The 17,062-nt window shown below is 46.6% G+C and overlaps 1 protein-coding gene across 5 annotated transcripts in view; it reads left to right on the forward strand.

Annotated features, from left to right (window-relative positions):
- Window positions 1–17,062, forward strand: part of SFT2D1 (SFT2 domain containing 1) — a 515,985-nt gene that overhangs the window by 222,030 nt on the left and 276,893 nt on the right. For 2 of the 5 annotated variants that reach the window (XM_068231912.1, XM_068231911.1), the window contains exon 5: window positions 2,681–2,758. The exons of the other annotated variants lie outside the window; for them this stretch is intronic. In XM_068231912.1, the coding sequence (XP_068088013.1) occupies window positions 2,681–2,758 (78 nt within the window). The remainder of the gene's footprint in view (window positions 1–2,680; window positions 2,759–17,062) is intronic. 5 annotated transcript variants of the gene reach the window in all.

Genomic DNA, 17,062 nt, shown 5'->3' on the forward strand with positions numbered 1-17,062 from the left:
GTTACATCAATCCCCATATATGCATGCATCACCTCTTCTTACTGATTATTTTTTATATTCTGGCAGGAAATGAACCAAATTTGGGTCTGAGTTCAGTCCATTTGGGATCAAAGTCCCTAGATCAGGGGTGCCCACACTTTTTCGGTTCGCGAGCTACTTTTAAATTCGCTGAGGCCAGGAGATCTACCGATGTTTCAAAGGCAACCCCTCCCCCCCCCCCCGGAACCCTCCCTGCAAAGGTAGTTAGGTATAGGTGCCTTCAGTATAGGTTAGCTACGTATATGTGCCTTCAGTATGGGTTAACTCCCCTGGAACCCCCCTGCAAAGGTAGTTAGGTATAGGTGCCTTCAGTATAGGTTAGCTAGGTATATGTGCCTTCAGTATGGGTTAGCTGGGTGCCTTCAGTATGGGTTGGCTGGGAGCCTTCAGTATGGGTTGGCTGGGAGCCTTCAGTATGGGTTGGCTGGGAGCCTTCAGTATGGGTTGGCTGGGAGCCTTCAGTATGGGTTAGCTGGGTGCCTTCAGTATGGGTTAGCTTTAGTGTAGGTTAGCTGGATCCCTTAGTGTAGGTTAGCTGGGTCCCTTAGTGTAGGTTAGCTGGGTGCCCTTAGTGTAGGTTAGCTGGGTGCCCTTAGTGTAGGTTAGCTGGGTGCCCTTACTATAGGTTAGCTGGGTGCCCTTACTGTAGGTTAGCTGGGTGCCCTTACTGTAGGTTAGCTGGGTGCCCTTACTGTAGGTTAGCTGAGTGCCCTTAGTGTAGGTTAGCTGGGTGCCCTTAGTGTAGGTTAGCTGGGTGCCCTTAGTGTAGGTTAGCTGGGTGCCCTTAGTGTAGGTTAGCTGGGTGCCCTTAGTGTAGGTTAGCTGGGTGCCCTTAGTGTAGGTTAGCTGGGTGCCCTTAGTGTAGGTTAGCTGGGTGCCCTTAGTGTAGGTTAGCTGGGTGCCCTTAGTGTAGGTTAGCTGGGTGCCCTTAGTGTAGGTTAGCTGGGTGCCCTTACTGTAGGTTAGCTGGGTATAGGAGCCCGGGTGCACGCAACTTACCTCCCTCCAGCTCCAGCGATGGCGTCCTGGCTTCACCGCCGCGGCTGCCTGGAGGGCAGATATGCAGTTCGACGGCTGAGGTAGGCTCCGGTGGGCAGCGTGAGTGGAGGCGGAAGTGTTGTCTCCAGGGCCGCCCCCCAGCCATGACACTGCGTCACCGCCCCTGGGCTCTCAGCCGCGCCTCGCGCCTCTCTCCTCCCCGCGGCCAGCAGCAGAATCTGACAGGACGTGGCCGAGTGGCCGTGTTCTTAAGCTGCTGCCTGCTAAATTCAATGGGACGCAGCCACGAGGCCGCGATCTACCAAAAAGACGGTTGATTGATTTACAATTAATGAAACTTTGGATTTCATACACTCTAGTTTCTTTGGCGTTCTTAAAAATCTTGTTCATTTCAACTGTATGCACGAACCACAGGGGAACATCCCATTTGGCATAGGGCCCATGCCCCTCCCATCACGTTTTTTTAAGTTTATTGGAGTAGACTTCAGCCCTCACCAGTGTGTCCTTTAAATTAGGCGCCCTCCTAGGAGTCAGAAGTGGATAGGGCCCAACTGCCTTAAGTACATCAGGGTCCAAGCTTAGCACATGCCAGTGCTATTGTAGCACCTTCCTCAATTGTGGCCAGTGTGACCCATAGGTAGTGACAAGCCTAACTGTAATGATAGTTGTCAGCTAGAAACAGACTTCTGATTATTAGGTGATCTGCAGTATCGCCAATAATACAGATACTATTCCTAATTATGTGGTGATCTGCAGAATCACCAATAATGCAGTTATAGCAAGGCAACTGATAGGATAGCTAGTACACAGGCAGGTGATTGGTGCAACAGTATGTACTAGACTTTGCAGACACCTCACCAGAGAAGCTGGTAGGCTCTAACAGTACCGCAGGTTCCTCACCAGTGACAAGGGCTCACTGGTGAGAGTAGAGTGGTCAGACAAATCGGGTTGGCAACAGACAGGCAGATAAGGTACAAAATCGTAAGGCAGAGACAGAATGATGAACAGGCAGAGTCTGCAACAAGATCAGATGGGCAAAAGTACAAGAGCGTAAAGCGAAAGAGTAGTCAGAAACTAGCCAGAGTCATACACAGATAAATGTACGGTCTTCAATGAATTATAATTATAGCTATCAAAGGTCTGAGCGCTAACACAAGGTATTCGCAACAGCAGACAAGTTGCGAGTGAATCCTCCGTGCTTATGAAGCGGAGGAGACCCCGAGGCTCGCCCCAGCCAATCAGAACCGGCGAGCGTTGCCCTCTGACGTCAGCCGACCGGCCGGTAAGCTGACGCGCCTCCTCCCCGCATAAAGGTCCTGCCGATGCGCTCACGCTAATGCGACCTTGTGTGCGGCAGAGATACCCGTCCTCGGTGCAAGAGACACCCGAGGTGCAGGGACATAGTCAGGCAGGGAGGCAGAGGCAGCTGCGGTGGTAGCGCAGTCCACCGCAGCAGCTTCACCGCCATTTGTGAGACTGGCCCTATCATCACCGTTTTGCCTCACTCTTTTCTTCAGGCATTCCTCTCTATCCAGAGTGGAAGCCCTTTCAAGTGCTTCTTCTAAAACCTGTTCAGGATATTTTCTTTTCCTAAACCGTTCGCACATTTTCATCGCCTCTTCTTGGTATTCCTCCTCCTTAGAGCAATTCCGTCGAATTCGCACCAATTGTCCGTATGGTATCCCCCACTTCTGACTCCCAGGGTGGAAGCTTGTACCATGTAAGTATGTATTGCCCGCTGTCTCTCTTCTGTTTAGCACTGTTTCCAGTTTCTTTTCATCTTTTCTAATTAGTAAGTCCAAGAAAGTTATTTCATCCTCACTAATAGTGTAAGTGACCCTCAGATTTCGTGAGTTTTTATTTAGCCCCTCCAAAAACCCATCCAGAACATCTCGGGGGGCCTCTCCAGACGAGGAGGACGTCGTCCATGTAGCGAAGCCAGAAGGCCGCATGCGCCCCGAACACTCACTGGCGGTAATTCTCCTGCCTCTCCCATGCTCCAAGGTGTAAGCATGCGTAGGCCGGAGCGCATGCGGCCCCCATCGACGTCCCCCTCGTCTGTCGATACATCACTCCATCTGCCAAAAATTGCTTGTCAGATGTAAGTATGTCCTTTTGCCAAATATTTGAATCCAAGCTCTCCCTGCTCTACAGGTGTTTGACCACTAGATGGTGTTGGATCCCACCGCTGTGTCTGGGCTGCTGGTATTAGGCAATCCACAGTGGAATGCTGAAGTATTTGCCGTGATGCGGAGGCCCATACAGAGTGGTGGAACGCAGAAGTAACCACCGCGAAGTGGCCGGCCAGTGTAAGGCGGATGACGCATTTCTGGGTGACAGCGGAAGTACGCAATAGGCGGAAGCGGGTCAGTAGCGTTGTGGGGATGAGACTTATCCCCACAGCGTATATGAATAAATGCCCGCCGTTGATTGTATACACCTGGACCGGCAGGCCTGCCCATCAAGGAGTATAGAATGCATGTGTGATGGGCCCAGCAGCGGGATTGGTGAGTGGCTGGGAGCGAGCAAAGAGGGTGGAGCTATGATTCAAAAGTCAGTGGGCTGCGGACGGGGTGTACGGTCTTGAAAAAGCCCAGATCATAGTGCGAAGTAATCGTCGACCTCCTCCGCATATTCTTATTGATGCCCGATAAGTATATGTTTTTTACTGCCTGTTTGGCCTTTTGAATTTTTTGGATAATCAAAAGTTTGAAAGTTCAAACTTATAATTTTTCCAAAAAATGAAGATGTGGCGGCACTATACCAGAAATCTCATACAGACATTACAGATTGTATAGTCATACAATTGGGATTGTATTGTGTAGAGACACTGTAACCAATCGAAATTGTTACTTTGTGAACAGTGAGGAAGGCATTCCAATGACTTCCAGTGGCTAGCACTGCAGCTGTACACAGAGGGAACTAGATTGGGAAAGTTGTCTCAAACACTGTTGACCCAAGAATTCGAAGCTCCCATAGTGCCCAGCACCCCCCCCCCCCCCCCCCCATAATGCCTAGGATCCTCCAGTCAAAGCAGGGATCCTCTCCTCCATCTTTCTGGTGGCAGGCAGCTGATTAGTGATTAGTTGCCATAGCTGTATAGAAGGACAGGGCTGGGCTTAATTTTAACTCCGTAAGTTGTCTGCTAGTGAGAACAGCTCCACTGTGCTTGCTGCAGACTCCAAAGCATTGCTACACTTTTTTTTTCTTCAATGCTCAGCGTACTTTTGGTATGGCACTCAACTTAATTAGACAGGCTTCTTTGAAGCCCTCTTTTGTTGGGTTCATTGTGCATCATTGTTTGATAATTTATTTGTTTGCTTATTTTCTGTTTAACCACATAAGGACCTTTAACCCCCCCTTAACCCCCTTGGCGGTATGAAAAATACCGCCAGGGAGCAGCGCAGCAGTTTTTTTTTTTTTTTTTTAAATCATGTAGCGAGCCCAGGGCTCGCTACATGATAGCCGCTGCTCAGCGGCATCCCCCCAGCCCCGCCGATCGCCTCCGGCGATAGGCGATCAGGAAATCCCGTTCAAAGAACGGGATTTCCTGGAGGGCTTCCCCCATCGCCATGGCGACGGGGCGGGATGACGTCAGCGACGTCGGGACGTCATTGGGAGACCCGATCCACCCCTTGGCGCTGCCTGGCACTGATTGGCCAGGCAGCGCAGGGGTCTGGGGGGGGCCGCGCGCCGCACCGGATAGCAGTGATCGGGCGCGCGGCGGCGGCGATCGGGGTGCTGGCGCAGCTAGCAAAGTGCTAGCTGCGTCCAGCAAAAAAAAAAATTATGAAAATCGGCCCAGCAGGGCCTGAGCGGCACCCTCCGGCGGCTTACCCCGTGTCATACACGGGGTTACCGCCAAGGAGGTTAAGGACCAGACCCTTTTTTTCCATTCAGACCACTGCAGCTTTCACGGTTTATTGCTCGCTCATACAACCTACCACCTAAATGAATTTTGGCTCCTTTTCTTGTCACTAACAAAGCTTTTGGTGCTATTTGATTGCTGCTGCGATTTTTACTTTTTATTATATTCATCAAAAAAGACTTAAATTTTGTCAAAAAAATGATTTTTTTAACTTTCTGTGCTGACATTTTTCAAATAAAGTAACATTTCTGTATACATGCAGCACATAAAATGTGGTCAAACATGTTTTTGATAAAAAAAAACATTCAGCCTATATTTATTGGTTTGGGTAAAAGTTATAGCGTTTTGAAGCATCTCTGACTTTTCTGACCACCTGTCATGTTTCATGAGGGGCTACAATTCCAGGCTAGTATAAATACCCCCCAAATGACCCCATTTTGGAAAGAAGACATCCCAAAGTATTCACTGAGAGGCATAGTGAGTTCATAGAAGATATTATTTTTTGTCACAAGTTAGCGGAAAATGACAGTTTGTGACAAGAAAAGAAAAAACAAATTTCCATTTCTGCTAACTTGTGACAAAAAAAAAAAATGAAATCTGCCACGGACTCACCATGCCCCTCTCTGAATACCTTGAAGTGTCTACTTTCCAAAATGGGGTCATTTGTGGGGTCTGTTTACTGTCCTCGCATTTTGGGGGGTGCTAATTTGTAAGCACATTTACAGAGATATTTCTCCCACCCAGGATGGGTATGTGTAAAAATACACCCCAAAATACATTATACTACTTCTCCCGAGTACGGCAATACCACATGTGTGGCACTTTTTTGCACCCTAACTGCGCTAAGGGACCCAAAGTCCAATGAGTACCTTTAGGATTTCAAGGGTCATTTTGCGGCATTTGGTTTCCAGACTACTCCTCACGGTTTAGGGCCCCTAAAATGCCAGGGCAGTATAGGAACCCCACAAATGACCCCATTTTAGAAAGAAGACACCCCAAGGTATTCTGTTAGGTGTACGGTGAGTTTCATAGAAGATTTTATTTTTTGTCACAAGTTAGCGGTAATTGATTTTTATTGTTTTTTTTCACAAAGTGTCACTTTCCGCTAACTTGTGACAAAAAATAAAATCTTCTTTGAACTCACCATAGTCCTAACAGAATACCTTGGGGTGTCTGCTTTCTAAAACGGGGTCACTTGGGGGGTTCCTATACTGCCCTGGCATTTTAGAGGCCCTAAACCGTGAGGAGTAGTCTTGAAACCAAATGTCTCAAAATGACCTGTGAAATCCTAAAAGTACTCATTGGACTCTGGGCCCCTTAGCGCAGTTAGGGTGCAAAAAAGTGCCACACATGTGGTATCGCCGTACCCGAGAGAAGTAGTACAATGTGTTTTGGGGTGTATTTTTACACATGTCCATGCTGGGTGGGAGAAATATCTCTGTAAATGGACAATTGTGTGTAAAAAAAAAAATCAAAAAATTTGTCATTTACAGAGATATTTCTCCCACCCAGCATGGGTTTATGTAAAAATACACCCCAAAATACATTATACCACTTCTCCTGAGTACGGCGATACCACGTGTGGCACTTTTTTGCACCCTAACTGCACCATACCTTGCTCCACATCAATGGCAGATCTTCCTCCACATCAATGGCAGTGATAACTTCAGGAGAGAGAGACACCGTGCCATCCTGCACTCAGGGTGAGCCACCAACTTATGTGACTGGGCCTCAGAACTTTAGTATACAGCATTATGCCTGTAAGTATACAGCAATATGCCTGCCAATATAGATGACTCTGTGTGGCATTAAAGTATCATCATAGGCCCAAAGAAAATCACATATAAACCGGGTGTGTCCACACTCAAGGGAAATTCAAACATGCCGTCTTATATCACCAACCCAGCACAGATCAGCAATATCAAGCATGGAAACCGATCCTTCTTCCGACTTTTATGCTTACCTGTTTGTTTGGTTTTCACACAACCTTTCCACTGCTCCCCAGGTAGTCAGGGCATCCGACCGGCTCCAATTTTGAGTCTTTTCCCTCATAGACCCTAAAACGACATGTATAGCCTGTGGCCCTTTCACAGAGCTTATACAGTTTCACCTCCTACCGGGCGCGCTTGCTTGGGATGTACTATTTGATGCCAAGGCGCCCGGTAAAGCGTAAGAGGGACTCGTCTACGCAGATGTTCTGTTCAGGAGTATAAGCATCTGCAAATGTTGATGACAAGTGGTCTATGAGGGTCCGAATTTTGTTGCAGGGTGGTCCTTTTTATGACAGGTTTTGTCGTCATTGAAGTGCAGGAAGCGCAGGATGGACTCAAATCGTGTCCTGGACATGGCAGCAGGGTACAAGGGAACATGATGTACTGGGTTCGTAGACCAATACGACTGCAATACATTCTGTTTCATTAGTCCCAAGTGAAGGATAAGGGCCAAAAAGATTTTAAGTTCGGAAACTTGGACCGGTTTCCACCAGAAAGGCTGGACATAGCTGCTATCCGGGTTCTCGGTGATGAATTGTGTGGCTTTACGGTTGGTCTCAACCACAATTAAGTCCTGGGTGATGAACAGCTGCAAAAAGTCTAGGGCCGTTCCTAGATGAGCTGTCGCCACCTGGCCTTCAGACTGGGTGGTGAAAGGGGGCACTACGGGTGCGACGGAATCAGGGGATTGCCAATCTGGATTTGCCAGCACCTCTGGGAGTCTATGGGTACTACGGGCCCGTCTTCTTCTGGGTGGCTGCGATGGGGGTACTACTGCACGTGCCACCGTACCAGTTTCAACTTCCATGCTGGCGCTCACCACTTCACCAGGGTCTACGGAAGTACTGGTACTAAGTCCAGGAGATGCTGCGCTGCTGGTGCCTGCCTCACCAAGAAAACTCATCAGCGCTAGCACAACCCTGCTGCCCTTGAGGCGGATCCTGCGCCACCTGCGGTCTAACGACATGGGGTCTGGTACGCCTGGCTCTAGCCGGGACCAAAACCTCCTCATCACTTTCGGTCAGAGAACCACTGCTTTCCACAGGTTCAAATTCGGACCCGGATGATTCGTCGGCTGAGTCTTCCCAAACGCTCTTATCCGACTGGTCCATGTACCTGTATACCTCCTCATCAGAAATCCCCCTTCTTGCCATTGTGGACTGCTAAATTTATGGGGTTTTCCTCCGAGACAACCCAGAAAAAAAGAGCACCTACCTAGCAAAAGGGAGTATTTGAGAGGTAGAAAGCTGTTGTCACTGAGTTTTGATTAAAAAAAATCAAAACTGATCTTTACAGCGCCACAGCTAGTGTACAGTGTTTTTGCAGTGATCAGAAAAAAAATCTGTCACTACAGTGGGGCGGCTGAACGCAAGTAAGGGCGAACGATCAGGCCTGAGCGGGTAAACACTGCGTTTTTAGTGGAGCCTACACTAAGGTGACCCTAATGTACTGCTATAGATCTGTCTGCGATCAGGAATGATCACTAGATACTATATAGTACCAATGCTGATTAGCGACAAGTGATGGCACTAATCGGTGAATGCGGTGCAGTGGGCTGGGCACTAACTGACCCTAACAAAGGGGCCTAGCTAACTGGCCTAACTGCTAACACTAGTGATACTAAAAGTGTCAGTTTTCACTGATCACTGTTTTTAGATCACTAGGATAGTAACATAGGGATGATCTGGGGTGGGGGGGTTTGGGGGTGGTGGCGAGTGGGGTCTCAGAGGCAATCAAACAATCACGGGACAATCAAAGCTGATCACGGGACAATCAAATACAATTACAGCACAATCGAATCCAATCACAGCACAATCAAATCTGATGCACCCGGAAGGTGTGTGTGTGTGTGTGGGGGGGGGGGGGGGGTTGGTGGGAAGTGGGGTCTCAGATGCAATAAAACAATCACGGGACAATCAAAGCCGATCACGGGACAATCAAATACAATTACAGCACAATCGAATCCAATCACTGCACAAGCAAATCTGATGCACTCGGAAGGTGGTGGTTGGAGGTGGTGGGGGGGGGGAGGATGGGGTTGGGGGTGGCGGGAAGTGGGGTCTCAGAGGCAATCAAACAATCACGGGACAATTGAAGCAGATCACGGGACAATCAAATACAATTGCAGCACAATCGAATACAATCACAGCACAGTCAAATACAATGCACTCGGAAGGTGATTAGGGGGGGTCTGAGGGCGATTTGAGGGGGTGGGGAGTTGATCAGGAGCCCGCACGGGGCAGACTGAGCCCTGATCTGATGAGAGGCAGACACAGGGGGTTACTGATCAAAGATCAGTTAGTGATTGCTGGGGAGGACAGATGTAAACAATGCGCAGGGGATGTAATCAGGAGGGGGTCTGAGAGCAATCGAGGGTCTGGGCAGGTGATCGGTTGCCCCCGCGGGGCAGATAGGGTCTGCTCTGATGGGTGGGGGTGCTAAGGGGTAATGGACAGGTGATCAGGGGGTAAGCTAGCTGTATACAGATGTATACAGTATACAGGGGGGTAGTCTGGGATGGGGTCTGGGGGTGATCTAAAGGTAGGGGAGGGGGATCAGGGGTGATTAGGAGGCAGTTAGGGACCTAATCTAGGGGATAGCATCGATAGTTAGTGACAGGGGGGTGTTTAGAGGGGTGCAAGGGTGCTGGCAGGGGTCTGCTGGGGTGATCAGGGGGGTCTGAAGGCTGGGGTGGGAGATCAGTGGGGCTGTGTGGGAAAAAAAAAGTGTGGTGTATACTTACTAGTGCTTCCTCCTCGCTGGTGGTCTCTGGAACAAAGACACCATGAGGCGAGGAGGAAGCGTGTATAAAGCACCTTGTTTACCTATCAAAGTGCCTTATACACTTTAATTGGCGGAATTTGTGTATTCCTCCGCCCGCCAGCGCTGCTAATTGGCCGGGGGGCTGGAGTCTAAGTGCCCGGCCATCGATCCCCAGCGGAGGATCGCGTCATGGATGACGCGATCGCTCCGCCCATGCCCCTAAAAGGACCGCCGCTTGGTTTGATCCTCCGGGCAACTCTCTCCCTGAAAAACCTGATCTTCCATCAGAGCCCCAGGAATTCAGCGGCCCCTCCCGGCCTCAACGATCCCCACGCCGTGTACAACCTTACGAAGTGATGGGGGGGGGGCACTAAGAAGCACCAGAAGGAGAGGGAAAAGGAGAAGGGGGACAATAATCCTTCTACTAGCTGCACACAGTCTGCCCCACTGGTCTCTATAACGGCTGCTGCTAATCCACCGGCTCAATCAGGAGAGGAGGAGATGAACCACGAGGCAGTCCCTCCTGCCATGCCGACTATTGCTGAACTACTAGAGGCTATACAACAATGCCAGACAACTCTCACACTGAAAATCGAGCATATTGAGACCAAGTTTGGCCTGCTACACCAGGACATAGGAACACTCAGACAGAGAACAACTGACCTTGAGCGCCGTACCTCCGACATTGAAGACCGTGCCCAGGCTCAGAATGCTGCTATTCCAGATATCCAAAAACGGCTCACTCAACTGGAGACACGTGCAGTAGATGCTGAGTATCGAAACAGGCGCAACAATTTACGCTTGCTGGGGCTCCCAGAGGGTACTGAAACCAACAACGTCCCTGCATTCATGGAAGACCTGCTCAGGCAACTGCTTCCTGCAGACACGTTTTCTGACCTCTTCGTTATTGAGAGAGCCCACCGCATCCCGGCTACTAAAGGGCCTCCTGGCTCCCTTCCTCGCCCGATCATGTTCCGTATGCTCAATTTTAAAGACAGGGATGCCATACTTGCAGCTGCCAGGAAGATGGAAGACATCCACTACGAGAACACAAGATTGATGCTGTTTCCAGATTATACCACCGAAACAGAAAAGCTCAGACGTATGTTCCTGAATGCCAAAGCTAAACTGCGTGAGAAACCATTCAAGTATGCCATGATTTTTCCTGCACGGCTGAGAGTCCAGGACGGGGAAACCGTTCGATTTTTTGATAAACCGGAGGAAGTCGTAAAATGGTTGGAATCCCTCCCTGCACAAGGATAGGATAAGTACTTATCATTTGTTAACTATGTCTCTGTGCTCACGGTACTGCTACTACTAGCTGACTCTGTGTGGGGCGTCCAAGGCTCCCATACTGCCTCCTTCTGCTGAGATGTGCTCCCTTGGAGTCTGGACAGCTTAGTTGCACTCCCCCCTCGTTTATGACAACTCTATATGGTTTTAAATGTCTTAGGAAACTTTGACAGGGATAGCATGCAGTGAACTGTTGTCCTACTCGGCTCAGGTCAGTACTTTTACAATGTCCGTAATTACTGCACGCATATATACATGTACACTAACAGTGGCAGTGGACCGTTACTCCTCCTAAGTATCCTTGGCGGGAATTCACCCACGCTTTCTCTACACACTGAAGTGACTACTTTGGCCGTACATTTCATGTTGCTGATCAAATGTTGCCTTTGATCTTTCAGCGGTCACAAAGCCTTCAGGCGGTCTCACTCCACTGAACACTTTGATGCTATCTCCCTTTCTTGACTAAATTCCTTACTGTGGGCACAGGACAAATTTGTGAGTTACGGTTCCAGTTAATCCTCAAGCTGGTGTTTGGAGACTGCATTAACTCTTGTTTGATCCTTGGGGATGACATTTACTCCTTGGTGCTATACCTTGCAGTGTGTACCGATACCTTTCCCCTGTTGCTGAAATAACAGTTCCCGTATATCCCACTAGTGCTATGCTATTACATCTCTCCGTGACTGCTCTCTAATCCATAAGCCATGTCCCAATGATTGTTATGGTTCTAAAGTGATGCGTGCGAGTAGTGTAAAAAATATATGTTCACCAATATGTTTAAGATGGTCACCACGTTATAGTATGATAGCTATGCTTTTGCTGAGTCTCGGGTTTATAACTAGTGAGCAGCTCATTTATCTTTCTGCCACTCTGTCATACATACAGGATCTTCTAAAAAAATTAATCAAGGTGCCAGAGTCTGGAGGAAGACTGGGGAGAGGGAAATGCCAAAATGCCTGAAGTCCAGTGTCAAGTACCCACAGTCAGTGATAGTCTGGGGTGCCATGTCAGCTGCTGGTGTTGGTCCATGGTGTTTTATCAAGGGTAGGGTCAATGCAGCTAGCTATCAGGAGATTTTTGGAGCACTTCATGCTTCCATCTGCTAAAAATCTTTATGGAGCATCCTGGGCCTCCATAACACCTGAGCAGTGCCATGGGCTGATTGTCTCCATGCCACGCCACATTGAAGCAGTCATTTCTGCAAAAGGATTCCCGACCAAGTATTGAGTGCATAACTGAACATAATTATTTGAAGGTTGACTTTTTTTGTTTTAAAAACACTTTTCTTTTATTGGTCGGATGAAATATGCTAATTTTTTGAGATAGGAAATTTGGGTTTTCATGAGCTGTATGCCAAAATCATCAATATTAAAACAATAAAAGGCTTGAACTACTTCAGTTGTGTGTATTTGAATCTAAAATATATGAAAGTCTAATGTTTATCAGTACATTACAGAAAATAATGAACTTTATCACAATATGCAAATTTTTTGAGAAGATCCTGTATATGGTACTGCTCCAGTGAATGATAAACGACATTGGTGCTCCCGCCTGCCGGACCGTGCTGCTCCCTAGCAGACTTTATTCTAAACATGCATTTGGGCTCTATTAGTGGTGTTCCTGTAAGTAATTCTGGCACATGCAGTCACTTCTACATGGGGCTCTATTCTGTATTGCTATGCCAGCACTGCACTGCATAAATGGTGGTGCGCGGTCTGGGGAGTGGAGAGTACTCTCCTTATATTCCCAGACTTGTTTTTATTTTCAAATTGAATCAGATCACATCCTATATACTGTGTATAAATTATATATCTTGCTTAGCCACGTTGTAGTGGAGCGGTGGGTTGGATGTGGGGCCACTAAAGATAAATTAACGGAGCATTTCTATGGTCTGTTTCAGTGTAATGCCCATCTAGTTATAACAACTTTATAGTCAACTTGCGATCACCTATTTCTGTACGCCTACTAGCGCTCTGTTATAGATATTGAACACAGCGGCCTCCACTATGCTATGAAATAATCATACAGAGATGTAAACCTGCTCTTACTGAGATTATCACAATAGTATGCTATAAGATGGGTATGTGCCTGAAACAGTCCATGGATACCGTAATGCTGGAATCTTGCAGTGTTGCTGCACATTATCTGCTAAATGATGTTTTTTCCCTCACAATTTTCTACTTTCAATAATTTTTATTGATTTTAAAATAGAATCAGAACAAGTTTACAGGTACAGTAGTAACTTTGAAGTACATAACTTTATACAAGTATAACAGTAATGCAAGTGAAATACATCTCTGGATAAATATGATATAACGACATGGGTCACAATACTACGTGAGCTTGTGGGAGATATGAAACCCTGACCCGAAATTTAGCGTGTAGAGGAAATGTCCCCTAGCGAGCTTGTTAGATGCTCAAGAGCTGAGTACTAAGAGGTTTGATAACCCAGTTGGGGGTGGCAGCAACCGCCCACTCACTCAACCGAAACGGCTGGGCGGGGCTACCCTCCCCTTTTTACGCCTGTAGGCTTTTGAGGTCCTATCTCCAGCCCTCACAATTTTCTGACCAAACAGCGGGGCTTAGCCCGCATCTCTCTGCCACTATAAATATACCTCTGTAACTCCGTTCAAGTGTGTGATAAAAATGCATGTGGGATATACCCACCAGATGGTGCTAGCCCCTAACAAATGATCAGCATGGACACTGCAGGCAAAGCAGGTTGGCAGCTTACTTGCAAACAACTCTGGCAGAAATTAGTACGCAATGAAACACTGTGCATAATCAGGGTGTGTGGTATGGGGAATGGAGGGTATGATGATGACTATTCCTCTTGACTGATTTTTGTTTCATGTTGAAACGTATCATATCATATATACAATGTATAAAATCCTGCAATACACCTTGTTTGGCTGAGGGGTGATTAGAACAGAGGGACAAGGGTAAGCCCTAGTATAAGCTAATGGAATACTTTTTTACACTGTCTCCATGTATTATCCTGCCTGATAAGGGCATTAATCCTGTAGTTCAAATGTAATAGACCACTAGCAGGGATCCATTCATGGTCTTCTATAGCTACTAAATAGAATACAGTTAAATACAATTGCAATGCTTATCAAGATCATAGCAGGTTAAAACTATATAATGCTGTGGGTCTGCCCCGATTAATGCATGCAATATAGTCATTTACTAAATCTTGTCCATAATTTAAGCCTGTTTATAGGGTTTTGGGACACAACTTAGCAATTTTGTCTTTTCACAGGTATATGTAGTCAAAGCCTTTATTAACATGATCCCATGGGTGGATGTGTACTAATCACATACCAGTCGGTTCTGAGTCAGGTCTGGAGATACTAATCAAGTCTCCCGCGGCATTAAGATTTCCCACTCCTATATATTATATACTATGTATATTTATCCCTATTACCCCATATTGGGCTGTGTTCACTTATACACTATCCTATTTTAATTATTCGTACATGAGACTGGGTCAAACTCTATAGTGGATATCTTCTTTAGTCGTGCTACTGGAGGGATGTTGGTGGCTCACATACCCTCCTTTACCCCCACCCCCCTCTCCCTTAATCTTTCCCCTTCCCACCCCCTGATTTTTCCCTATCTCTTTACCTTCCTGACAGTCATTCTATAATAATACATTCAGGGGAAGCACACTGCAACAAGGGTTCTATAGGCTGTATTCCCCTGTGATCGATCAAAATTAGTTTATTTTCAGCTCCACTATCATTACTATTGTTTTTTACATCGCAGGTTTCAGACAGATGCTACTTACCCCCATCTTGATGGGTGCAGCCGGGCGGCGGACTAAGCTCCTGGCGTACGTCCCTTACAGAGACAATAGTTAATTCAGTTTGTTGTTGTGAGGTCTCTGTTTCTTTAGATTTAAGTTAGGGTGCAGACACCTTAAGCATCCTTATGATGTATGGTGTAGGGTGGGGGGTTGGGATGTTTGTTTTTTTCTTGTTGGTGGTTAACTTTTCTTTTACAGGTACTCCATGGCTCCTGCAGGACCCTCTAATGCCGGATCACTATACCTTCTCTCTCTGTCTTCTGTCCTTTTCTCTCTTTTCTTCCTTCCTTACAAACCTCCCTTCCAGTGCTTGCCTCCAACCAAAAACTATACGGGCCTCATTTGGTAAATATTATTGCTACCTTACTCATGTCGACACTTAAATGTATCTCTTGGAATGTGAGGGGTCTAGGGTCTAAAATTAAAAGAACATTGGTATTCAATTATCTTAAAAAATACACCCCACATATTTATGTTTTATTAGAAACTCACTTAACTGGGAACAAGGTTATGGCATTAAAACGCCCTTGGGTAGCTCATCATTTCCATGCTACATTCTCTACATACTCAAGAGGTGTTTCGGTCCTCATACACACGTCCCTCCCAATCACAATTTTGCACAATTTTTGTGATGACAAGGGCAGGTATGTACTACTTCATTTTCAGCTATATGGCACTGATTATGCCCTGGCGGGCCTATACCTTCCTCCCCCTGCTGATAGGCAAATACTCTATCAAATTCTTAGCAAATTAGCCCAATGGCAATGTGACAAACTAATCCTAATGGGCGACTTTAATATGACAATGAATCCACTGGTGGACCGAACCAATACTTCTACTAGAGAGGGTAGAGATCTTGCTACGTGGGCTGACTGCTACCAACTACAGGACTTATGGCGATGGAAATATCAGGCAGTTACTAGTTTCACATGCTACTCAGCGGCTCATAAATCAATGTCTAGAATTGATATGGCCTTTGGGTCTCCTGCGCTACTTCCAATGATACAATCTGTAGAGACACTCCCCTTGGGTATTTCCGATCATGCACCTATACTTCTGACACTTATGGCTCATCAAGCTCCAAAGGATCGCTTGTGGCGTATCTCTAGGTTTTATATACAGGAACCTCAAATTCATGCTAAAATAACAAGTCACATTACAGATTACTGGGAGTTAAATCTAAATTCGTCTAGTATAGTATGGGATGCGGGCAAGGCAGTTGTCAGGGGATGCTATATGTCAGCTATCAAAGAGTGTAAGGCCAATCTTCGTAAACACATTGCCGATTTGGAACAAAAAACTATAGAGACTGAACATATTTTTAACCAAACTTGCACAATAGAAACATGGCGTTCATGGCAAGCGGCCCTTAGACAGTGGAAATTGGCTCTGGTGGATGAGACTAAAAACACATTACTCCACCAATCGCAAAGAATTTTTGAATTTGGAGAGAAAAATAGTAAATTACTGGCTTGGTTATGTAAAGAAGGCAACGGCTCTCCAGCTATAGCATCTATTATGAATGATTCTGGTGAATTATTAGTGGACCCCGTGACAATATTTAATGAGGTTCTGGAAGGTAGTACTTTGCCAAATACATTTAACGAAGCAATCATTATAGTACTTTTAAAGCCCAATAAGGATCCTAACCAGTGCGGTTCCTATAGACCTATATCATTACTTAACATAAGATGCAAAAATACTTGCAAAAATTTTAGCTAATAGATTAAAAAAGGTCATCACTGATGTGATACACTGCGACCAGACTGGTTTTATGCCAGGGCGCAGCACTGACATTAACATACGTAGACTTTTCACTAATATTTCCCTGCCAGTACAGGACAAAGGTAGACGCACTGTTGCCTCCTTGGATACAGAAAAAGCTTTTGATTCCGTAGAATGGTCATACCTCTGGCAATTACTAAATTTATATGGGTTTGGAACTAATTTTATATCATGGGTTAAAGCCTTATATCACTCTCCAATTGCTAGGATAAAAACCGGCAGCTCCATCTCTCCTCCTTTTCCACTGTCTTGGGGTACGCGTCAGGGATGCCCACTATCGGCCTATCTTTTTGCGATAGCCATTGAACCACTGGCAATTTTGTTAAGAGAATCAGCCGATGTTGAGGGCATACAGGTTGGCTCCCTTACTGAGAAAGTCTCCTTTTATGCAGACGACACTTTGCTGTACTTGGGGGACCCGGAAGCTTCTCTACAAACAGCACTTCATATTATTGACTGTTTTGGGAGGTTCTCGGGCCTCAGAGTCAACTGGGGAAAATCAGTTTTGATGCCATT

This window comes from Hyperolius riggenbachi, chromosome 4 (assembly GCF_040937935.1).
Source record: "Hyperolius riggenbachi isolate aHypRig1 chromosome 4, aHypRig1.pri, whole genome shotgun sequence".
Lineage (NCBI taxonomy): Eukaryota > Metazoa > Chordata > Amphibia > Anura > Hyperoliidae > Hyperolius > Hyperolius riggenbachi.